Here is a 25,799-nt window from a genome sequence, read left to right as displayed (position 1 = left end):
ATGGGGTGAAGATGCAGAGTTCAGAATTTTTGTCATGTTAAGAGCCAGCAAGGAGAGACAGGGACCTTCTGACAGTCAGTGAAGTCCCGTGACCATGATGCTTATAGGCTTTGTCTGAAGTGCTGCCAGCATCTCTAGAATGAAAGCAAATAGGCAGAACTCTTCACTGAGATGGCATGTAGCAGCCTCAGGGAAAGGAAAGAAACTGAAAATTCACCTGGAAATGGGTTTTCCCTTGGTGAACTCCATATTTTCAAGATCTCTGCAGCCACAACAAGGCACAGATCCAGGCTAAGGGTGGAAAATGTTATTTCCTTTCAGGTTGGAGCAAGTTTCTTTATGGTTTTAAATCATTTACATTGCTTGCAGTTTGAACCAGATAGAAGTCCACTATTACCATGGTCAGTTTTGCACTGAGCAGTTCAGCTCAGCTTTCATTTCAGGTCAGAAACCTGAGAAGAAGGAATAGCACAGTGTTGGCTGTATCATACCGGTGCTCTGGGAAAAGCCATCACAGCAGCACTGACAGCGTTTGGCCTGGACACAACACCCAAGCTGCAGCCCAAATCTCATTTTAAACCAACATATAAACACCCAAGCCTTCAAAACTCCTGGCCCCGTTAATCCCAGCCTGCACATTCAACTCTTCCCCACTGCCACATCCTGGCTTGCCCCATGGCTGTAGCCAGAGGCACCCAGGACAGAGGATGGCACAGCCACCTTGGTACAGCTGCCACTACATGGGAACTGCAGACATCTCTCAGAGCAGCCTGAGAGCAGTGGTAATTGCCAGAGCCTTTTTAACTGCAGGAGAATTACAGCAATCTTCACTGTCTCAGCTCTACTCGCAGCTGGTCAAGCCCTCAAATGCAGCTGATGGCAGCCACATCTGCAGTGCTGCTGGTGCAGCATCACTCCCTTCTGCTTACAGAAACTCCTTTCTTTACAGTTCTTGCTTTGAATGTTTTTGATCTGGTGTCACTAGAGGCGGGCTTGGCCACTTGCTTGTTGCTCATGCCAAACTCCTGATCCTATTACAACTGTATTCACAGATTGACAATATGTTAAGCCAGCTCCATTAAGACTCACCATACAAATGTTTGCTTTCGGCACATTTGGTCACTTAGTAGTTTCTTGCTTCATTCCAAACTCACGTACAGTTACCATCTCAGCTGCCTTCTCAAAGGAGATTCACTCCTTCCCGGAGCAGATGGGCAAACACACCTTGGGCTGAGCCCTTGGGATGCTAATGAACTTTCTCTCCAGGGAGCCTTCCTGTACAGGAAAAGCACACCTCATTGACAAAGGGATTTTAACACAGATCTCGTATGGTTTTAAACCAACAAACACCAAGGTGGAAGAAATCCATTTATTTGCTACACTAGTCTTTTTTTTTTTTTTTTTTTTTTTTTTTCTTCCAGCCACCTTCTCCAATACCAATCTACTGGCCCAAATCAAGGGTTCTGCCTTAGCCATGTTGCTCCATAGTGCCCTGGAGGCTGCTCTGGTCACACCAGAGCGAAGATGGGCTCTGCCATGAGTTTAGGGAGAAGAGGACCTCTTCTTGATGCTTTTAACACACCACACAGCCACAGCTGCATAGACAGGGTACACACCAGAGAGCATACCCGACCACAGGTGCACTCTTCCCCTTACACACAGTGCAGAGCTCTAACTGTGGGATTCAGGTGTACAGCAGCCCCATGCTCCCTCTCCCCAGCTCTTGTGCCAGAGTCGATGCTGCCCTGCCTGCAGTGAGCTCCTCCAGACACCCAACCTACCAGAAAACTCTTCTTTCTTTCCCCTGGTAGGACTTGTTGCCCCCTGGTTTTACTCCCTCTCGTAGCATAAAATTAACACAGAACCAGGAAAGATTGCACCATGCTGCTGAAGGTACAGCAATAGCACAGGGCAGCAGCTGTAGAGTCGGTGCACTGAAATACATGGAATAACTTCAATAATGGTTTATGAACATTGCAGGGAAGAACAGGAACAGCCAGCAGGTGGAGAGCTGCCCCATATGCTGCATTTGTAATGTATGTATTTTTAATTGGCTCAGAACAGTCCCCTCCCTCAACAATTTCTCCAACAAACGTAAAGTCAAAATCCTAAAAATACTGAAGTACTGTCTGATGACGTTATCTTCTAGAAATCAAAACGTTAATACACGGGGTCAACAACATCAGTTTCAGACAGAATACATGGGCAGAAAGAGAATATCTCCTAGGTTACCACTTTCTGTGTTTGAATCTACAAAGGAATCTCTCAAACCTTTGAGACAGAGGCAGCTTTTTGTCAGCGTCTTTTTCGCTTAGCATGACAACCCACTGTTCTGCAGCTATTTGTTTAGCAACAAGCATGAAATATGGTCTCTTTTCATCCCCGTATAAGTTACCTTCACTCCGCTGTTACAACAGGAAACACGCAAATCATTAGTCTTTTTTCCCTCTCTATGTTTGCAATCAGGAAACAATTACTGGAAATAAAATAAACAAAAAACAAAGCAAGTCAGAGGCCAACTATCAATCACTGTATGCACCTCACTACAGGTACCTACTCGTTTTCTGCTGTGAAAGGCTGCAGCTCTTTGTCTTTGCATTCTCAGCTGTCTTTCCTCTTATCTACAATTTATTCTGAGGAACTACTAAAAAGGATTGGAGGAGGCTTCCTGCTGCTCCTGTCCCACTCCATCTCCCGCAGACATAAGGGACTGCTGGTCAAGGAGAGGCCACTTGGCCTGCACAGCCTGTGCCCCTCGGTTTATCTCCCTGCTGCCAGCGCAGCTCCCTCAGTGCACTGCCCTGTCACGGGAGAGTGATCGCCCCTCAGGAGTGTGAAGATAAACAGATTGGGAGCCTTCAAGGCATGTTCCCAGCACCTCCTCCCCCTCACAAGCAAGCAGGCTCATCCTGCGAGCGCTCCTGAGCACAACGCGGCTCTGGGGATGGAGGCCGAGATGTTTGAAAGGCCACACGGAGCTGTGACTTGCAGCAGAATGGCTTCATCAAGAATTCAGGCCGGACCGCTAAAGGCAACACCTGGGTGCAAGGAGGGAGCGAGGGGGCTGGGCTGAGGGGAGCCAAAAGCTGGGCAGCACAGGGGGTTGTAATTTTGATGCTGAAATTACCACCTCCATCAGCTGCAGCCACGGGCATTTTACCTCAGCTGGGCTGCTGGAATCACTTGGGAGCACAGGGGGCTTCCCATTGTTTGGGAAGAGCTTTCTGCCCGGCATTGCAGGGGAGCCAAGGGCAGCAGGCAGGGGCTGAGGCACAGGGCCCTGTGCGGCCCAGGGGATGCAGAGCAGCCCACCCTATTGGCTCCAGGCTCTGGCTGTTAAAGGGCAGGAGCACGGCCACACAGGAGGACTCTTCCACAAGAACAGCCACCAGCATCTGCCCTGAGTTGGTGCAGTGCTGCACTTGCAAGGTGCTGTGCCTGCACTGAGGGAGCACGAGGGCTGCCACGGCCAAGCGAGGAATCAGGTGGTGCAACTGGTTCTGATGGGAGTAACACAAGGGGGAAAACTAAATGTATTCCGCTGCAGTCAAGTCCTTTGTTCAGTTCAGCATATGGTCCAGAGAGCTGTACCTGACTAGTACAGAGACCAGGAGAACAGCCAGCACTTAAAGCTGCTGGTAGTAGAACCTGGTTTCTGCTATGCTGTTATCCAGTATACCCTGGGATTATGTTTGCTAGAGTCCAAATAACATTCTGCTGTCATTTATGTTCAGATACCTCTGAAAGGTCAAAGTAGCCAAATGTAGGCCCATGGCAGAGCTTGCTGCAGTGGGCAAATAACACTCATACGGCATACAGAATCACAGACTCACAGAATTTTGGGGGTTGGAAGGGATCTCTGGAGATCTCTTGTCCAAACCTCCAGCTAAAGCAGGTTCCCTATAAAGGTTGCATAGGAAACCATCCAGAAGGGTTCTGAGTATGTCCAGAGAAGGAGACTCCACCACCTCTGTGGGCAGTCTGTACCAGTGCTCTGTCACCCTCACAGGAAAAAGGTTTTCCTTCATGTTCATATGAAACTTCCTGTGTTCCATTCTGTGGCTGTTGCCCCTTGTTCTGTTGCTTGGCCCTGTTGAAATAAGCCTGGCCTCATCCACTTGACTCCTGCCCACTAGATATTTATAAGCACTGATAAGATCCCCTCTCAGTCTTCTGTTCTCCAGGCTAAACAGTCCCAGGACTCTCAGCCTTTCCTCACAAGGGAGATGCTCCAGGCCCCCTCATCATCCTCATAGCCCTCCACTGCATTCTTTACAGCAGTTGCCTGTCTACACACCGTATGCACAACAAAAAGATGATCCTAAGTAACTAGGAAAAAAACTGCGTGATGAGGAGTTTCTATCTAAGTGAGTGAGTGAAATTGGCCTAACATGCTCAGCAGAGGACCAGGCCATGTAAGTGCCTGACTAGAAACCCCAGCTGGCACTGCAGCGGCATCCCATTCAGCAGAAGTTGCTGCAGCACAATTCTGTAGCCTAGCAAGAGATAAGAAAATCCTCAACAGACAGAGCAGTCCAAATCCTCCCCTCAAGGAGGATACAGAAATTCCTACCAGCTTCAGGAGAGGCAGAGATGGACAAATGCCTTTTGTGAGGTGCCCCAAGCAAGCTGCAGCACCCCTAGGGCACGACGCCTCAAGGCACACACTGTAGCTCTCCTATCTCATCCCATTCCTGCTACAGCTGCAGCCCCACATCGACCAACTGAGCTGTTCAGTTGATACATGACATACAGTGTCATCAGGATTAATTTCTCCCTATGGGGAGAGATCAGCTGAGCCAGCCTGTTTACACCTGAGGAGTTAATGACATAACTAGACTTAAAAAAAAAAAACAAACAAAAAAGGTATTTACTTGACTGAAATGTTTGCTTTCCTAATTCCAGTGAAAATTTTCTAATTTCTTCTCTTTTTATTTTACTTGAATAAGTGAAAGTGAATTATTTTGAAACAGAGAATTTTTAGTTCCATGTTAATAGAGCTCAACTATTACTTTTGCTCTAGGTGAAGCAGCACCTCCAACTTTCTAATAGCTAACTTTTAATTACACTAACAGAAGAGCAGCTCCAGCATTCCTATTAAGCATGCTGAATTATTTTTACCAATCTGTGAAATAATTAATCAGCAAGGGATATATATGACTGCTTACCACTGCTCACACAAGAAGATGCTCGTAATTATTGGTCTGAAATTCAACATATGAATGAACAGTTTCCTGATGGGTTCTTTTTGGTCCAATTCTGCAAGACGACATAGAAAGTAAGGCGCTCATTTAAAACTTTGCATTGTAGCAAGCAATAGTGCAGAAAGAACTAATTAGGAATGAAACTATTAAGGATGGACAACTAATTGCTGGGCAGCAATTCGTAAAGTGGGAGAAGTCATAAATCTGCCCAACACTTCCCCTAACTAGATTTGTTATATATCATAACCAGAAAATAGTGCGCTATTGTTATTCAACATGAAGAAATTACATTTACAGAAAGTGCAGTTTTGGGCAGTCATCTCCAACTCCACGTAGCAACCACCCAGAAACTCAGTTACCTGAGCAAGTGAAGAAAGCCGGTTTTCAGGACAAAGGGATGGCATGGCACGGTGAGGGTAACCTCCATTAAAGTGGCATAGTTCGTCATATCTGACAACCCACTGAAGAAAGTTATCACTGGTTAAGGGCCTGACCCTGCATTCCTTAAGCAGACAAAAATCCCTTTGAAGTCAGTGAAGCGTCCTGCTTAGATAACTGTATCAGGATCTGGTAATTAATGACAACTTTTAATTTCTTAAGTAGATTATAAAAGCCTTTCCCTGAAAAAAAAAGAAAAAAAGAAAAAAAAGAAAAAACCAACCAACAACAAAACCACCTATTACATGTTATTCATGGCAACTCCTAAGCACACTGGGTTTGTTTCCAGCAGCTGCTGGAGCACAGGAGCTGTTTCTTACTAACTAGGAATTACCAAAAGTCAGAACCACATTGTTTTCTAATTTGCATTGATCTGCCATAAGTGTTCTTCTCTAACCGATGTCTAGCTGAAGATTTTGACAGCTTTGCATTCAAAAGGTCAGTAACCATTCCTCGGGGCAATTTGATTTAAACCCTTAGCATTTTACATGCTCCCAAGCAGCAGTGTGTAGCAGGACATGTGTGTTCGCAGCCCTCAAAAGAAAATCCAAGTCAGAAACATTTCAACTTGTAGAAAATATCAGAAAAGCTATCAGACTATTACGAACACATTTCTCATTAGATTTAACTTCCACTCAAGAGGGCTTAAGAAACACAAATTGCAGTGCATGTTTTCAGTCTGCGGTATATTTCAGCTGGAAGTTCTAGGCTGTCACATCCAGGAAGGCTGCCTTATCTGTCTTTCCTCAAGAGGCGTGCTCACTTAATGTTTGTTCAGGTTTTTCAAGCCATCCCCCTCCCCCTGAAATCCCAAGCCTCTCTCTGGGATGAAAACCTGAAACCCACAATGCAGAATTTGTTTGAAGTCTCATTAAGCAAGAAACCTCAAATTAAGGACAGCTCAGCGAAACAAAACATTTTTCTACAGAGTCACGTGGATGTAAAACAAGTATTACACACAAGTTCTCCCTCATTATCCCCTTTGCGAGCTGTTTGTATTCTGATTAGCGTGCTAATGATACACGTTTCACACAGCAAAAGCAGTTAAGTCTCAACTTCAAAGAAAAATGACTCAGAGTAAGAGTACCAAAGCTAGGCTTGCTTCTCACATGCTGATTTTGTGAGCCACGTAGAGCCAAGCAGCAGCTAGTTAAATGCTTAATCTTCCTTTACAACAACAAAGACGGTAGGTGTTGTTTGCCTTTTGAACGTACTGACGTTTTTGTTGCTGGCGGTGGTCTTACTGCAGATAATACGTGAGCTGCTCTCAGTTCACATCATGAGAACGGAGCGCTGGTTCCTTGAAACAAATGGTTCACTAAAGAGGAGAGAGATGAAAATAAACTGCCCCCTCCCAACAGAATCTCATACAAAGAAAATCATTCGATCATGATTTATGATCTACGCGAAGAATCCAAGCGCCACAACAAACTAATGAAGAACAAGAAGCAGAAAGGAAAACACAAATAAACAGACGTTCTGAGCAGTGACAGACAAAAGAGGCGAGTCTTCTGTTTCAACAATCTACGCTACTTCTGACCACACGAGGAATGAGTAAAATGAAAACAGGACTTAAAAGCAGACATCTTCGGTTCTAAATATTTCATACGTGTTTTAGTATGTTCTCATCGTAGTGATGTAATTTCCACTCTGGGGACTCGGTAAGGGTATCATGTATTTGCTAAGTAACGTTTAAGTCGCACTGAAAAAAAGAACAAAAGGAAAAAGGAAATTGTGCCGATCCAGGTCATGTTTCATTTTGAAGGTATGCCAGAGAGCCTGTGGATTTCAATGGGAAATGCACCCATTTTTGTGAAGGCAGTCAATTATTGAAACAGCACCAAAGCTGTGGTATGGATTTGCAGAAAAATCAAAGACCAAAGCAGTAGGTAGTTTGCAAAGTATGTGTATGTATGAAACAATGAGGTTAGAGAGGGAAAAAAAAAAAACAGGATAAGGAGGAAAATTTATTGTACTCAACCCTGTCTCTAGGAAAAAAGTTTACTATACTACAGGAGTGACTTACTAATAGTATTAAAGATCCTTTATGTCACGTCTCCTGCAAGCAGCACTAGTGAAGCCTCAGTTGCACCAAAAGAAATTACTGTTTAACCCCCTAATAACCCACAGCTGTGCCTCACAATGCAGGAAGAATGCTGAGGAATCAGCTATACCACTTAATGGGAAAGGAACGATTCGAGACAACTAAAACCCAGCCTGAAAAACTGGCAGCTGAGAGAAGTTAATTTAGAAGGGAAAAAAAGACACAGGTCCCTCTCCAAATTTAAGTTGCTGCTGGATATTTCTTATTCGTAGCTAAGGTCTCATCTCTGTAACACAACACCACGAAGCATTTACACGTGACAGCCCTTAGAGTCAATTGGAAAGCGTAGAGAAACAATTTTAGAGGACCAAAATACTGAAATTATTGACGCACGCTGGCAATCTAAGAAAGCCTTGCTCACAGTGCTCTAAGCAGACTTTGCATGAGAACCAGCTCAAGCACTCTGTACCTGATTCAGAATACCTAAAGTAATGACAGCAGTCACGTTGCAGGCTGCATGCCCGCACACAGCCTGGAAGCGGCAGGCGCCATCTCGTGACCCCACGCAGCACCACTTGGGTTTCCCAGCACCTTCAGCTCGTAGGGCGCAGAGTTCCAGGCCCCACAGTAACCCAGCAAATCCTCATGCTCTTTGCACTGCTGAAAACCAAAGTCAAACAGATGAGATGACAACCGCTGTGGAAGGCACCAGCCAGGGGCCGCAGCCTCATCAATAGAGAGGAGGTTACATACAGGCCAGATCCTTGTATTGTTCAGGTTCTATTAAAATCAGTTTGAATCAATAATTGCTTGAAGAGGCCACGATCAATGGCAATGAACTCTTACGCTTACAGCTCTCAGCCCTGGAGCAGCAGAGAAAACAAATACTAAAAACATCTACTAGCTTTCAGTTCAGTGTTTAAAACAAAGTAAAACTATTTCTGTTATGGCCATCCTCTCTCTCGCTTTCCGGTCCAGCCTCCACTCTACAGTTGGCATCTTGTTCAAATCTATGCTGTTTACTGATCAGTACATTTGTCTCATACCTACCCGGGATTTTTTGCTGATGTACTGTCACCTGGAGCTGCTGGGTGCCAAAAGTAATGAAATTGTCACGCTTCCTTGTGTGTTGATCAAGCCTGATCTGTACAACTCTGGTAAAGAGTCAGTAGCTGGCCCACAGAACCACACCAGTAACAGCGTTTCTCATGAAATACTTTGCTAAACCACTGTAGTGGGATCTTTGGAGTTAACCCCTCCCTCCCAGTCTGAGTGCATCTCTGGGAACAGGGAATGGGGAAAATACAAGGAAAAAGCCACATGCAGCAGATCCAGGAGCAGCAACCTTGTTGGCCAGTCTGGTGCCGGTTCAGTTGTTTCTCATTCCCTTGTGAAACCTCCAAGATCCCTTGTGGTAGCTTTCTGGCACTGGTCAGAGAACTTAAAGTCCCCTGTAATAACCATGGTTTGCAACTTTGGAGTTCCTTGAGATGCTTCAAGACAACTCTACCCACTTCTTCATGACAACTGGGTAACCTAATCCAACTCCTCAGCAGGATACTTACCTGTTGTGGTGTCTCTTATGTCCTACATCACAAGGCTCTGTATCAGCCTGCTGACCCCCCTTCCAAAGGGCTCCCTGCATCCAAGCAGCTGCAGCCACATGTACCATCCCATCACACCTTCACTGTATTTTGCCTCTGCACACAGAGTTCTCACTCCTCCTGGTCTTTTCCTGCCTGTGAACTTGTGTTCAGGCACTTGAAGTGGACCCTCTTCAGCCTTTGGTGGCTTCCACAAGGGCCACCTCCTGTCAGCCTGCCCCAGTACTTAGCACCAATGACCTGTGTTCTCACACTCAGTGATGGTCTGTTATTGCCATCCGTAAACAAACCTAGCTTAAAGCTGTGGCTTTAAACTGGCTCTGAGCCCTCCCCTAATGTACCTCAATCCTTTCTTTGTCTCCAACAGCATCAAAACAATTCTGAAATTGCATACCTAAGGCCAGTGAAGAAGCCTTTCTTCTGCTGCCTGAGGTCACAAGCTTTGTCCACACTGGGAATCTCCATTCAGCAGCTGCCCATCTATGATCCTCAGCTTCCCCTTCTTACAATCACTCCATGGTTTAATCACTTGCCTCCACCACAAGGTCTCCACAAAAACCCTGGTTATGTTCTGCTGTTCATCTTCCCTGGTGCTCCAAGTCTGCTCCCTTGTCCACTGGCTCCTGAACTGGGCAACACAGTGCCATGCCTGTAGCACAGCTCCTGCTGGTAAGGCTAACGGGCCCTCAGCTCCTAGAATAGGCACCAGACACTCTCTATCAGCAGCATCCTTCCCCACAAGCCCCCTCCCATGCACCAGGGTGTTTCCCAGAGCTGGCACTGGGGACCAAGCCCTGCAGTGCATCCCCACCACTGCTAGACAGTCCACGCTGTCTGGGAGCAGAATTTCAGGGCTCTTTTCTGCTGCACTCACCAACTGATGTCTGTCAGCTGTATGCCTGTGACCAGCTGAGAAGGGTGCTCCCACAGGTTGAAATGAGCTTGACAGTCAGCTGAAGTTTCTGTGGGGCCTTTGCCTCTCTGCTGTGTAGTGTTTCTAGGCTGACAATACAATGAAGGTTTGCAGTTATCCAGTTACCCTTTTATGAAAACATTTTTTAAAGGCAGCATGTCTGGCAAACAGTACTTCTGCACTTAAACAGCTACATATATAGTCAGTAATATATTATGGTGGAACTATTGCTCAGGAGCAACAAATTCTTACTCTTTCAAGATTACCAACTTGCATTTCAAATAACTGAGTCACAACTTATCAGAATAAACTTTTATTTACTGCTTTCAGGATCCTTATTTTATACTTTTAAGTATGCAACAAATACTGCTACATTCAAATCTATACAGATTTACTGATATATCATTCGTGTTTTACAAAACTGCATATAGATTTGGGAAATCTGTATAAATTACCTTTATTTACATGTAGTATTCTCAGCCCTAGCAACCTAGTCAAAGAATAAAACAAACTGGGATTTTAAATATCCCTTAAGACCCATTACAAGTTACATAATTTACATATCTTCATAGAGAGATGTGCTACAATACCTTCTTGCATATTTCTGAAGACTGACTAAACAGAAACTTGCTAGCCGAAGCTAGATGCTGTCATTTCCTCTGATCATATTGGTAACAGAAAGTTGAAATTACAGCAAGCTGGGTATATCGATCCATTTTTTTTTCTTTTCTCATCAAGCTGACTAAGCATTTTAACCAGCACTTGCTCAAAAAAAACCAAACAAAAAAAAAACCAAACAAAAAAGGCATTAATACAAAATAATACCCACATTTACAAAAGAAATCAAACTAATATTTATACGACAGGTTGATCTACAATAAATTGCACATTGTTGGTTATGACTTTGGTTATACTGTATTAACAAATTTGGTTTCTAGACTAACAGTGGAGAAAAAATATAAAAATGCAGCTATAGAAATTAGCATAACCTGTAAACATATTAAAGAACCAAATTCTGCCCCTGGTTACATGTGCAAAACTCCCATATGTTTCTGAGAAGTTTGCACACATCAGACTGCTGAACTTGGCCCAGAAAACCCTGTAAACATGTTCTTTATTGTTATGTAGTGCAATACTGCAAGAATGGATAATAAAGGCCTCTAACTACCAGTAACTAATACTCTGTGATACTCATACAAATTTTACTTTAAGATTAATTTGTTGCAAAAAGGCTGAATTGAAAACATTATCCATTGTTGAACTACAAATTTATCAAAAAAAGTGAACACTCAATAAACCAACAACAGTATACAAATTCTGACAAAAAAAGGGATATAATTTCTCATTACTATTCAGAATTATGCTGCTTGTGTCTTATAAAAAGTCCCAATTTTGTTACACTGTCTTAACAAAAGCAAGTTAGAAACAGAAATTATAAAGTAAAAAAACCTGTAAGCAAGTCAACGTTCTGCAAACTGATAGCTGATAACGCCAACAAATGTTCTGCAATGTTTTACCTAATATGCTGAATTATAAGGTGCTTTGGGCAGGTCTGTAGCAAATAGCCTGAAGCAGCACAGATGATATTGCATTACATGAAGTAATATGTTTAACTCACTAACAATTTCAGTCGTTTCTCTCAAAGCAGCAATTCAAATTTACATCCTCTGCAAAGATTTCTTCACAGCTTTACTTCAGTAGTTTACTGCAGGACAGTCTGTCAAATACTGTAAGAAGAAGCAACTGCTTAAAAACATTTTAGCTGTTGACTTACTTGGCACTGGCCCATCCAATGTATGTATTGTAGTCATTATCAAAGTATACAAAACTGTGGAAATGGCAAAATACGTTTTCAAAAGCTAGTGAATATTTAATACTCATTTTACAAGTGATACTATGAAGATTGAATACTCATGTGACTAAGTAAAATGGTAGTCCCTGGAAAATTCAAATCTGTAAACCCTTGAAATGAAGTTGCAGCACTGGACCATCACAATTTATGTCTGTGGCTCAATCAACCCCATCAAAGCCCTGAGTATTTTCAATCGCTAGAAGAAGTTTATCCCATAAATCTTCAAATGAATCATACGGGGGCAAATCCAAGCGATTAAAGCTGAAAAACAGATGAAAATTCTTAAGTATTTCATCATTAACTCAAGGATATAGTTTACCTAAATTAAATACTCACCAGGTATGAGCTCTCGGCAGTTTTTCAGGGGTACCCCACTGTTCAACTGTAAACAACTGTGGTCCATTTGAACCTGTAGGGAAGAGTACTTCAGTTCTCACCTGATCATATGATTCTTCTCATTATCGTTACAGATTATGAAATGCATTGTTCTTTTGTCATCCAATTCTGACTTTAGAAGGAGCCTTTTGCACGAATCAAATACAGTATACACAATAATGGTCAATAATATGAATTTACTTGAAGTATTTCTTGGTACATCTTAATTTCAAAAGACTTTTACACCTTAGAGTCAGAAGTCTAAGACCCAAACACATATGCATAGCAACCGGCACTGCATACTTCATGTGGAAGACAGTTTTATGCTGTGTAAAAATTTAGACATATTTATCACGACGTGCCAAGTTACAAAACCTAACAGAAATTATTTAATCTGTACCTTTACCTAGGCAACAGCAGAGTAGAGTAACTGAAAACTTTTTGAAATACAGCAACCATATGTGTAACTCCAGAGACTCAGCGACCTCGTGTAACGAACACATGCACCTGAGAGAACTTTTGGATAGCAACTGCAGCTGCACTACACCTGAGCCTTCAGCAACTGTTTTACAGTATGGCATATCTGAAAGTTCTTTAAATCTAATCAACTCTGCCCATGTGGATGGGAAAGGCCTTTTGTAACCATTTCCTTAAGCTGTAGAAAGTATTTGTCAGCATGTCAAAAAGACAGTGTAGTACAGAATCACTATTTTGTCAGAGAACAGATGGCCTATGATGGTGGGTACCCTCTCACTTCTACAAGGAGACCATCAATACAAATAGGAAGCTCCCAAGATGGAGTGGCTCTCCGCCACTAAACTGGAAAAGGAGAAACATGTTTCAGACTAAAGATGAATAGCAGTAATGCTAATATGTTGATCCATGGATACAGCTAAGGTATATGGCTTAAGGTACTCTACACTATACCTATGAAATTATTTTGGTTTTAATATGAATAAAAGAGAAGGTGACTATGACTCCTCTAAAATGGGTTCTTTGGTTTGTTGTTACACTTGTCAATAAAAAAATATTTCATTTGTGGCTTTACGGAGGCATGAAGAAAAGCATAGGCATAGTCATGTTAAAGAGAAAGGATAATACTACAATGTGTAATAAAATGCATATAACACCACCAACAAATGAACACAAAGTTGTAGAAGTGGATATGGAAGAAGATAGCCAAGATACATAAAGAACACAAAGCACCAGAATACACAATAAATGATACATCCCCAAATTAAAGCCAAACAAGTGGAGAAAATCCTCCCACAGCTGCTCACATACACAGAAAGGCAGGAAATACCAACCAACGCACAGTAACTATACTCTGTATATATACAGGGAATGAATTTGACAGATGAGAGCAGACACTGAGCACGCAGCCCTAAAATATTATCAGTAAGACTGATACAGCAGTAGCTGTGGGAACACCTCCAGCTCCATGTTTGTTCAGCATAGAATGTTGGTTGGAGAAGGCAAGTAGGAAGAACGCCTGGAAGAAGGATGAAGCAGAGAAGTAGTTCTACAATTGACAATGCTTTCTACCATGTGACACAAAGATAAAGCTCCCTTTTCACAGGCAGGTGTGAATAAGCCTGTATTTTAGCCTCTCAACTACTGAACTAGAGGCTTACAAAAGGCAGGGCTAGGGGGAAGACAAGAAACAGAAGAAATCTCATCTGTTTTGTGCGTCTGTTCTCAAACTTGGGTCGATTCACACCGCATTTTTTTTAATGAGCAGAAATTCCCGGCGTGGCCACAAGAGGGAGATGTGCCGCTAGGAAGAGAGCCCCGAGAACGAAAGCAGCCCGGGCGTGGGGCACGGCAAGCACCGAGCGCTGGGAACCACCGACAGTCCTTCAAAATACAAGCAGATACGAGCGTGGCTGGGACCATTACTGGGATTTAGCGAGGGTGGCATGCTGGCCACAGCGAAGAAGAAACGACTGTAAAAGAAAGAACTAAAGCACTGTGCTCACTGAGCTTTCCATTAAGACTAAATAGAAATACCAAAACTGTAACTTGGCCAGAAGGCTGCCCAAGGATATAGATCCCTGAGCAGAAAGGGGCTGAGAGATTCAACAGTTTCTTTCCTTCTATCATTCCTTACAGGACTTTGTTTATTTGTCTAAAAACGCTTCCAGAGGAAACAGAATTCCTATCAAGTTCCAAAGCAGTACCCGTGGATCAGGTGTGAGAGCAGACACCTGGCTCAGCTCTGCTGCACACAGCATCCTTCTCGTTGGTACTCACAACCCTTCAGTGATGGAATGGAAAAAAAAAATAAAGTATTCACAATGAAAATGAAGAGAGGGGAAAACCAGGACACAGTGGTTGGTATTTGTTCATTATGTGATTTGTTTTATATACAAATCACTGTCTTGTTTACAAAGAAGGAAATGTTTATTTAAATACACAAGTTAGACTATTCGGTCACTTGCATTTGCAATTCAGCCTTAATGAAGTAGTCTAGTAGAAAACTCAATAGCTGATGGCAGCTGAAAACAGATTTCTCACAAGCATCCCTACCCTTGGCGGGCTGTCCTATCTGCTTGCCCACAGACTTTCCACAGCAGGCCATCTCATTTTAGCACTGCAGTCTGCCTCCCACTGCCATCTGCTTGCTTCAGTCTCCCTGCTGTGGGTTTGCTACTTCTCTCTTGGCTCATGCTTAACTCACATCGTTTCAGTGGTCCACTTCAGAGTATATCCTTACAAACAATTTTATCTGTGTAGGTGTGGCTTGGGGGCAGATGAAAGCAGTTACAGAACTCATGAGAATCTGAAGTTAACTACTGCTGCAAGCATGTCTTTGTAACAGTATCTTATGAAACAGAATTTTCTTCAAGCTCACCAAGGTGTTAAACAGAGATCTTTGTAGCTCTTCAGAACTCATTTTAAAATAGAAATTGAAAAAAAAAAAAGGTATGTTTAAAGTCAAACATCATTAAAATAGCTGTATCATGTTCTCAGTTAATTGTGAATACAATCTTATGTACTCACCATAAAGCTCAGCAAACCCATTCATAGGTACACGTGATGTGCCAGTAACAAACTGTAGTAATCTTATTCTCTTTTCAGAGTCCATCATTAAGACTGCCTGTGTACGACAATAATTACAATTAAAGACTTAGCTGAAATGTTTTTAATTAAGGTTTTAAGCTAGTAGATTTATGCATCATACTTCCCACCCCTACTGTCTTTGAAGTTTCCTGATGTTATCAACGAGCAGCCAAATTCCACTACTTTATTAAATAGAAGATTTATCCTCTTCAGTGTAACTGTGCCACAGCAAGCTACACAATAATATTTAACCCCAAACAGGGTTTTTGTTTGTTTGTTTGCTTTGTTTTTTAAAGGCAAGTTATCAGCAGTCTGTTACATTCCTACCATGCATCTCATTCAGTTTTCTTATCGTCCTTCTCAGGATTCTCAGCATACAAATATTTACCCAACTACTGATGAACCAACTACATGCTGACCTAGCATAGCTGAAAGGAAGAATCTTTTGAACAGGTTTCCTTAAGTGAAAAAAAATAAAAATAAGTCTTGTAATACCTTCCAAAACCACTGTATTACTTGATGATTCACACTGTAGCCATTTTTGTATTTTGTATGTAGTTTCCAATCAGCTACATCCACATCTCCCAGTCCACACATCAGTAACTACATAAATGAAACAAAACAAGCAAAGGTTAAGTCTGTAACATTAAGTTTCATTACAATTTGTTTTCTTTTCTATGATATGCTCACCTCCAGCTCATTTTCATCAAAAATTTTAATCAGATCCTGAGGTATTAGTTCAAAAAAGCCCTAAAAACGTAACAGAAGTTTTTAAAATCAAGACAATAGTTTAAAATCAAGACAATTCATGCATTTTTGTTTACAAACAATGATACTTGTACATTATAGAAAACAGAGCCTAAGCAATATATCAAATACAGGTGCTTGAAATTCAGCCATTCACCGTCTGGTTGCAGGACCTTTAATTCTGACTTATTTCATGTTTCTTTACCACACTGTACTGAATTATCAACTCTGATTATCATATATGTAATATCATTTACACAAATAAGGACAAACTAGCTAGTTTCATTTAATTCTTTTAGTCTGATTCTATTTTCATTTTTGCAGAATTCATTAACTAATTCACATAACAGCTAAAGCTGTCAGCCAGGATTGAAAAATATGCAAATTTTCCAATATGAATTCACCACCTCAGTAAAAATTTACCAAAACAATTTAAGACAGAGAAAATTCAAAGCTGACATTACAAAGTGCCACTGCCTGTTTAAACTTGTAACAATACCACCACAGGTCTTTAGGATGTCACATTCTAAAAAACCCAGCTTAAGACTGGATGCACCAAATTCTATGAATCTTTTGTATCTAAAATTATACCTCTTTAAAGGCTGCCATTTGTTTCTGTACTCTGCTCACAAATCTCCACTGAATTACAAGACTGTGGGAAAAAAAGTGAATATTTAAATTAAAAACAATTTATACACATTAACAACTTTATTTTGTTAATACAGCCAACACATAGGCTTGATCACTAGAGAGGCTATGCAGAGATACCTTGCACAGTGACCACTACTTACTGAATGTAGTCTCTCTTGTTTTTGTTGGTGACAACTATTTCTGATCCACCACTTTTCAGTTCGTGCTGATGAGTCTAGATGAGGTACATAGAATAGGTCTTACATAAGATACATACAATTCATGTGTTAATACTAGGTAATTTAGCTAAACCTTCAAGAACGTAGAATTTGAAAATTATGAGAAATAGTACAAATTTCAGAGGTTGTAGAATAAATATATATATATTTTTTTCCAATACATTATTTAGAGATGCCACATGAGAACATGTCAATCTCAATTTTTTATTATTTGGCTACAATAAATGCCTTACACTTGCATACAGTCTGTGCTCATTTCCAAGTCCTTTATCACGTCATATCCTGACTAACAAAGGATGGAATGAGCATATGCCAGCTAAAGGAATCAAGCTGAATAAACAAACCAACATGACTGAACGATGGGTTCTTTTTTGGCTTGTTTCCTTAATACCATACAGATAAAATCAACTACTCTCATAGGTCAAATGTTTTGTTTCATGTTTTGCCTACTCTACGTTATATATGCATACTAACCTGCCCAAAAAGTTCTTCATCAACTATAAATCTGAGGTCCAGTTCCGCTGGATCATTTTCAAGAATCCATCTCAGAGAATTATAATATTCACTATCCTAAAAGAGAGAATTACAAGTTTAATGAATGACTACAAGAGACTTACTTAGGTAGACACAGCAAAAATCAGCATTTCTTAAGCAAATACACCTGAATAAAAAAAAACTCCTGGTCTTTTGCAGACTGAGTGCTGTAGTGATTTCATTGTATTTGCCCATCAAAGCCAACAACAAATACTTCACTCAATACTGAAGGCAGAAGATTTATGTTTCAAGGACCTTGAAAAGCAGATATATTGAAAAGCACACAGCAATGAAGCCTTTGCAGAGAAGTGTAGAGCTTAAAAAAAAAAAAACCATGCAAGAATGTGGTTTTAAGTATATCTATATATACACACACACATACATAATTAAAAGCAATTAACTATATTTAAGTTTTTATTTCCATTTTATATCTGATTTATTTTCCAAGCATAAGCTGTAGATCAGATTTTCTCCTGTTTTTTTTTTTTTTTTTTCTCGTTTACTTTTCATCAATTTTCTCACGGGGACATGAGAAACTGGAACATAACACTCCCTTTCCAGATAGTGACATCTTTCTACAGGAGAAGCTCCTCTTTACAGCATCACAGCTGTCCAGGACAATGATGACTAACCTTTCAGTGCTTGGTGGCATATTTAGTTTTAAAAGAACTGTGTCAGTCTAATTACTCTAGTGTGAAAACATCACACTGGAATGAATGGTTTGCCAACATCAGGTTTACAAACTAATGTAATGCCCAGCTGGTACCTGGATACCTGTTTCCCTGAAGGCATCGTATCTGAACTCCCATCTTCAATCCTAAAGCTTTGATGCACATATTTCTGCTACAGTAAAGCTTGTTAAAGCAAAATGACTACGTACAAAGACCCTTCAAACAGGATGCATAAGCTAGTAATTCACAAAAAGGCTGCTCTAATTTAAGTGCACAGGGAATGCTGTCAGCTTGAAAATGATTGTATTAATATCTCAAGTTCAAGAGTCAGTGAGAAATATATTTAGTTTGTTATTAAATTGCTCTCCTTAAGAGCAGAGCATCAGGTACAAAGAATGGAATAAATAAATCCTCCTCCTCTCCTTTACCAAACAGCTACCGTGCAGGTTAGATATAGGATGGTATTTTTATGAGCAGCCATCTCTTGTAATGGACATACTCTCTTCACAACATAAACTATCATTAAACTTTTCTATAAATAAGTACCCAACAATCATAAGCACGAAGTATTGTCAGCATAAACCAAAATGAAAAGAAAATTAATTCTTGAAAGTAGGCAAAGTCATTTGCTCATTAGTGTGACACACAGATCTTAGAAGGTTCCAACCTGCAATTTCAGAATAGCAAATACAAAATAAAATTGTCACATTTTCAGCTAAAAATGGCTCTGTTACAGCTCAGTGAATTCCAGAATCTCAAATAATCTGTATTGGGTACATAGGCTCTGCAACTGTACAAAACTACAAAGACTTCTGAAACTGAAGACTCAGCATTCTCAGGACTAGAAATCACATGTATCAACACTGCAATAGGACAACACAGCATGTTCTGAAGTCACATGTTTTAGACTCAAGTCTCTCATCTCTGTTTTTATTTTCCCTTTATCACCAGACAAGACTTCAGAAACATAGGACATGAAAATTAAGATATACAGTATTTAAAAAAAGACAAGGCGAAAACTATCCTATTACTCAGAAACACACAGTAACTATATTCAGTATTCTCACGAGGCAGCAAAAATAGTAATAAATTAGAGACTGAACAAAAAATTACTCTGCCCAAAACCACTCTGGATAATACCCATTATCAGGGTATTAAATACATTTAACAAGAGATTGGTTTTTTCTCTAAGAATACTATACTTTATTACTAACTGCAATTTTCAATCTCTGGCAGTACACGTAATATGTTACTTTTTAACCATCAAAATACACAAACAAACTTAAGAAACAGGTTGATATGGAGATTCCAAAGCTGCTCATGCTTATATTTATTTCTAAGTAACTTTCTGTCTAAAATATTTTTAGAAACATCATTGAGTTCAGTCAAGTTTTTAGTCAACTAATTCAGACCGGAGTCTGTCTGTTTTTCAGTGAAAGTTTTAATTCCTGTACAACTTAGTCTCATAAAACATATCCTAAAAATTCCTTGAATTATGCATTTTTAATCTTCACAGTGCCATTAATTACACATATGAAAAAGTGAAATCCTAACATACACGATAAAGTAAATTACGTACCACAGACTCCATATCATGAAGTGTTATCGGCTTCTGGAGCATCATCTTGTAGAAAGGACGAATGAAAAATGCTTTAAAGGAGAACAAATACATTGAACAGTAGGTAACTTAATGTTCAAAATATGCACAATATTAATCCAAGTATTGCATTAAGTAAATACCAACCATCCAAAAGTTTGCCGTGGTAAACAGCCATTCCAGCTACTCGACCTATAAACTTGAAATAAGAGAGATGATCTTCATTGCACAGTCCAGAGTTTGGGTTGATCTGCAGAGTATAGTTATCTCTGAAGCAGAGGGAAGCAGAAGGAAAGAAACAAAAACAATTTTTTTTATTGGAACAGTTCCACATTCAAAGATCTGAAAGACATCACTGATGAAATCAGCTATTACTTTTTATGAAGTTAAAAAAATATTTATATTTGAATTAGTAAATTACTAATCTAAAATATTATAAATAATACTCAACAGAAGATTCTATTAGCTTAGCAGAAATAACGCCACAAATTATCTTTGTAAGTTACAGATACACCACATAAAAGTGCTTAACTCCTATTAAAGTAGTTGGAATTATTTTCTGCCTCTTTGTTCTGAAGGTAGTAGATGGCTGCAGATGTATGTTTGTGCAAGCAAAGATGAAAAGGCCTACTGCTGAAAAAACCAAAAAGGTAGGTTTTCTTTCCTCAGTACTCTTCTGCAAAACCAGTATACACAGTTATTATCAATTAAACCCTCCAATATAATTTAGAAGGGAGGAGAAAGAAAGAAGGAGGAAAAAAAAAGAAAAAAGAAATTAAACTAATTCCATTTTTGAAGTACATACAAGAGATAACATGAATCTGCCTTCCCTAGTACTCAAATCTTCTGAAACTATATTACTTACGTAGCTGAATATTCGAACAATCCATAGTAAGGATTAAACATCTCCTTAGAGAGAAGGAAGAACCATTCCCTGGCCACTCCTCCATAGTCTAAACCTTTTTCACCATCAAATTCAATCCAAAGTCTTGCTTTAAGGAAATCTGCTCTCTTCACAGCTATAATTCTTCTGTAAGAATCTTCAAGGATTGTTGTGCGATGAATTTTCATTTCAAATCTGTTTGGAATATCACTCTAAAAAATGACAATGAAGAGGAAAACAGATTAATGGAACAAATATCAGTGTCTGTAAACAGACAAATGGGTGGCATGCAAATCCTTGTGTTAAATAACGTGGAAAAACATTGGCTGATAGGAGGTCCTATCTACACAAAATTCCATCAGCATGGAAAGCTTCAGATATTAAGTTCTACTGATGTAGAATCCCAAGAAAATCATGTTAAAATAAATTCTTATTAATAATAGCATACGCTCAGTTCTGCATACACTGAGGTATGGAAACGTTTAATTCATCATATTCTAAGCCTGACTGGAAAAAATAAGCAAAAAAACACCCCCCCAACACCTCAGAATTTATAAATAAAATTATTTTATTATATTTCTCTCTGATCTATTTCACTTTCAATATACAATTCAGTACTTTAACTGTAAGGGGTGGTAGAGATGACAAACAAGCATTCCTAAAATACTTAAATAAAAATCAACCCACTTAAAAACTGAAAACAAATCAAAAGGTTCCTCCTATCATATATGAAAGTATTTAAATTAAAAAATATTCAAGGAGATCATACTTGCTGCTGAGCTTTCAGAGATAAAACATTGCTTAAGTACCAAAATCACTATGAGAACAAAGTATTTTCTTGATTTCACTTTTTTTCAGCCAGCTCACGTAAGCAACTACTGGAGGCAAAATTGAGAAATTCAGTGACAATGGGAACAGGAAATTTCAACCCATTTTGCATAATGACTGGATTATGATGGTGCAATGAAACTCAATATAGTTCAGATTTTAAAGAGCCAGTCGTATACTACACGGAACTGATGAATTTTTCAATGCAGAAATGCCTAACTAGAGGACAAATAATGGAATCTGTCTTTAAATGTAATGTCTATATATATATAGGCATACAAATATATATGTCTCCATCCAACAACAGCTTGATCCAAGCTGCAAACAAAAAATAACTACATGGGGTGGGAGAGTGCATTATCTGTCATTTCCCAAACTGCAAAATAACGTACAGTAGTAGATATCAAATTTATACAGCATCTGAAATATACAGGTCTATTTCATCATCTGAGAAAGCTAAGAAGCATTTTAAAATAAAATACACTATTTTCACTGCAAATCACTTCAAACAATTATAGAATCAATTACTGAAACTAAAATTAGATGATTAAAAAAAAAGGTCTACAATAATTCAATCTCAATTTAAATCAACCCATTACCCTAATTATCATTGGCATAGATGTCAACATTTAAAAGGCAATGGTAATGTATGCTTTAGAACCTGCGTATTTCTTAAATCGCTCTGGTTACACTGGATACAAGAGCAGTCTATCACTTCTCAGAATGAGATAATGACAGTAGAACAAACAGAAGCTTGTTGACCACGAAAACAAGATGTGTATGTAATTATGTAAGATGTACACATCAGCTCAAAGTACACAGGCTTTAGAAAGGCTATAGATAAATTTGCTAGGTAATAGGTGAAGTACAGGTGTCAACTAAAAGTCAACCATTATATAAAACATCCCCAAGGACACTAAATTTGATGGCAGTTGTCCACAGATGTTTTCTTATTTGGATATCCAGATGCTAAGTGTTATAAATACAACGGTCACTGCCAGTTCAGACTACAACTTGCAAATGAGATTTATAAACTTAACATTTTAAGGCTGTAACAATTTGTTACAGTCATCTAGCCTGATCAGATTTCTATCTGAACAGTTTAAAGTCTTCTGTGAGAACTCCTCTTTCTATATTCTGATTTCCAAAAGCTATTACCATTACTATGCCAATGATTTTCCGTCTTTTATGTTTACAGCCCACCTATAAGTTTCGTTTTTAACCTTTTAAAGTTTCTGCTTTCCAATCCGACTGCTTTCAGTTTCGTGGCTCATAGTCACAAACCCTACTGTTAGATCAAATGGCAATCGTAATCAAGTTAATCAAGCTGCTGCTTCACAAATGTATTTGTAATCAGACAGTCCTTCTACATTCTCAAAGGAGGTCAGAGAAACATAATTTCTCTTCCCTGTAACCCACGCTTCCTTTGTTTGGGGGCATGCATTTCTTAACCTTGTGCTGGGCTGCTGTTCATTACTAACCTGTTTCTTCAGTTTCTTTCTGAAGAACTCGTACTTCCGCTTATAGTCCCTGGAGTAAGGCACAGCCTTTGGAAAAACAAACAGAACCCCAAACCAACAAGTGAAAAAGTGTTCTAGGTGTTCTAACAGTTAAGGTAAGAAACTTGTCTATATTATATATAAGTAAGAAACTTATCTACATCGCATATATTGAAGTCCTCAGAAAACAATGACTTTTTTTTTTACTGAGTATCAACAATATTTTCAATTTATGAATATACGGACAGCTCAAAAAATCTGAAAAGTACAGCTTTGGTCAAAACATCTGTACTGATCAGTTCCACACAATTTATCCCACACTTTACTATTAACTGATGTAACTGACTAAAATCACCGACCTGCCAAGATCAAAGTGGTCGAAATGTCTTTGATGACCTACATAGCGTTTAGTCTTTCCATGCTCTATCATGAGAAACCTGGCTACAAACACCTCTATTTTCCATGGACAGAGACGGTTGTTTACATATGTGGGCTATTAATAAACACAGATATCAGTTGAACACTAAAACCCATTCTATAATTATAATGTGTACCATCTTTGCAATTAGTCCTGGTAATTTTGAACTTCAGATAAAGTATCAAGGCCAGATCATTATTTTTCACTTAGAAATGAACTTCATTCCCTTTACAGACATTTCCTTTTTGAACTGATTTTTATTCCTGGTATTTAAAGACCACTTCCAGAGAAAATAAGTCTTTAAAGAATTAAGTATGCCTTGTTCAAATATCCGCAAAAGTTTCATCTTGTAGACCTGATAAATGATGAGAGCTTGTTTGATTCTATCAATCACAGTCTTGAAAAATATATAAAGCCATAAAGAAAAGCTTACTGGTCCGGTTATTGCCACGTTCTGCAGTCGAGGATCCTCCCATTGTGTTTTCTTGGTATCTGCAAGGTATTTCATAATTATTTCCCTTAACTTAGACGACAGTAATGAAATGATGAGCGGTGAGAGAATATTACATTGTACATACTGTGGTTTATGAAGAATATTCTTCCGTCTGTGTGTGTTCTCTCTTCCCACCCTGGCTGTAAGAAGGAGATATTTACTATAAATGTATAATCACACAGTTTGCATAGAACACAAGGTGATCAGCAGTTGTAGGGATTGCTGCCATCTATTCTTAACTCTGGAAATCAAAATGTAGTTTGTTGCTGTTACTTGAAAAACTTTATTTTTTTTTTTAAAGCAGCAGGCTGCATTTTTTTTCATGTACAAATTCAGATTGTGGCAGTTTAAATTAAATTGTTATCCCCCCAAAACAAGTAAAATTATACACTTACTGGTAATGGTCCTAGATCTACTGGATCTAGGGAAGTCTTTCTCCTCAGATGAGCAGGAATTTTCAGTCTTGGATCTTCCTTTGAAAACAAAACAATCAGCATGTTAAAATTGTTTTGAGTGTTTGTTTTGTTTTGCTTTAATTTTGCTTTCCTCTTTGTTAATGACCATGTAAAAAGCATGCCTAGCACCAACAAGATAACTGTTGCATATTTTACAGCCAGGCAGTGCCTTGAGGATCATCAGTCTTTCAGTACTTTACAATCATAATCTTTTAATCAAATTTAAATCCTCTCACTTTTCTATGTGTGTGTGTATATATACATAATTATTCACACACATACATATATATATACACGCATACATATACATACACACGCACACACACAAAAATCCTTCACTAAAATCAGTCTTAGTATAATTGAGTCAATCTTTCCACATGGTTTCTGGGACACCTTGTGGTTTTGCTTGTTTGTTTGTTTGTAAGTATAGGGTTTCTTGTTTTGGATTTGGGTTGCTTTTTTTTTTTTTGCAGGGGGAAATTGAGAAAATATATTTGTGTTAAGTGATCTCTTTCCACAATTCCAAAGAAATTAAAATTCATTTTGAATCATTTTCACATATTCTCTACATTTCCCTTTCACCTAGCGTAGGTAACACTGACCTACTTTTAAACACTTAAGTCCACCTATTAGGAGAGGCTGGTGATAAGCAGTGCCACTCAGCAGAACCAGAGCTGAACACTCTCATCCATACTGTAGCTACACCTGGCCTGCTCCAGGAATTCACAGCAATTTACATTGTGCACGGTAGGATGTAAAAGACTCAAGGTAATGGATTTCTTGTTGGAAGACAGGATTACAAAACTGACCTCTGTGCATATAAGCTATCACAGTTCTACAGTTGTAACAGCAATGTTATTTAGGAGATGCTTAGGAGATATTTAGCAGTTATCATTACCCATGTTGTAGTTTTAGTATTGTGGTCAATAAAGAATGGTCTCCCATTAGGTGCATGTCGAACTTCCCAGCCTTTAGGGAGAAATCCTTGCTCCATTTCAGGCTGCTGATTAGAAGACTGTTGTGATGAATCACCTGATGTTGCTTGTGGCTGTCTTGCTATAGAAGTATTTTGTGCAGCTGGCAACTGACCTGCTTCCATAGCAATCTACAGACAAAAAAAAAAACAAAAAAAACCCAGAATAAAAATAACACTAATAAAAAGTATCCTTGGAACAATGCATTTTATCTTAATATTAAGGTACTAATATTTCTTGACTCACGAAAGCAGTTTGATAAAGCAAATGCCAAACAGTAGACAGGTTTGTTTATCAACAACATGACTAACAATCACAGATTAGGCTACCAAAGTTGA

General features: G+C 39.4%; 2 protein-coding genes across 5 annotated transcripts in view; both read right to left on the bottom strand.

Moving 5' to 3' along the window:
• Positions 1–10,294, bottom strand: part of PRTG (protogenin) — a 100,251-nt gene extending 89,957 nt beyond the window's left edge. The window contains exons 1-6 of the mRNA XM_040706297.2: positions 10,165–10,294; positions 5,564–9,983; positions 5,169–5,259; positions 2,396–2,476; positions 1,090–1,275; positions 218–452 (exon numbers count right to left, since the gene is read on the bottom strand). The gene's annotated coding sequence lies outside the window, so the exon portion shown is untranslated. The remainder of the gene's footprint in view (positions 1–217; positions 453–1,089; positions 1,276–2,395; positions 2,477–5,168; positions 5,260–5,563; positions 9,984–10,164) is intronic.
• A 206-nt stretch (positions 10,295–10,500) lies between these two features.
• Positions 10,501–25,799, bottom strand: part of NEDD4 (NEDD4 E3 ubiquitin protein ligase) — a 50,221-nt gene continuing 34,922 nt past the window's right edge. For all 4 annotated transcript variants that reach the window (XM_015291880.4, XM_015291881.4, XM_046899258.1 and 1 more), the window contains 16 exons: positions 25,386–25,592; positions 24,428–24,505; positions 24,118–24,172; positions 23,973–24,031; positions 23,104–23,169; positions 20,777–21,006; positions 20,059–20,180; positions 19,894–19,964; positions 17,584–17,679; positions 17,032–17,105; positions 16,832–16,892; positions 16,184–16,243; positions 15,989–16,096; positions 15,434–15,530; positions 12,392–12,464; positions 10,501–12,316 (listed from right to left, as the gene is read on the bottom strand). In XM_015291880.4, the coding sequence (XP_015147366.3) occupies positions 12,214–12,316; positions 12,392–12,464; positions 15,434–15,530; positions 15,989–16,096; positions 16,184–16,243; positions 16,832–16,892; positions 17,032–17,105; positions 17,584–17,679; positions 19,894–19,964; positions 20,059–20,180; positions 20,777–21,006; positions 23,104–23,169; positions 23,973–24,031; positions 24,118–24,172; positions 24,428–24,505; positions 25,386–25,592 (1,560 nt within the window). In that variant the 3' untranslated portion in view covers positions 10,501–12,213. The remainder of the gene's footprint in view (positions 12,317–12,391; positions 12,465–15,433; positions 15,531–15,988; positions 16,097–16,183; positions 16,244–16,831; positions 16,893–17,031; positions 17,106–17,583; positions 17,680–19,893; positions 19,965–20,058; positions 20,181–20,776; positions 21,007–23,103; positions 23,170–23,972; positions 24,032–24,117; positions 24,173–24,427; positions 24,506–25,385; positions 25,593–25,799) is intronic.

Source organism: Gallus gallus, chromosome 10, assembly GCF_016699485.2.
Source record: "Gallus gallus isolate bGalGal1 chromosome 10, bGalGal1.mat.broiler.GRCg7b, whole genome shotgun sequence".
Classification (NCBI taxonomy): domain Eukaryota; kingdom Metazoa; phylum Chordata; class Aves; order Galliformes; family Phasianidae; genus Gallus; species Gallus gallus.
Note: the sequence above shows the minus strand (reverse complement) of the source record. Positions and strands in the feature narration are given on the sequence as shown.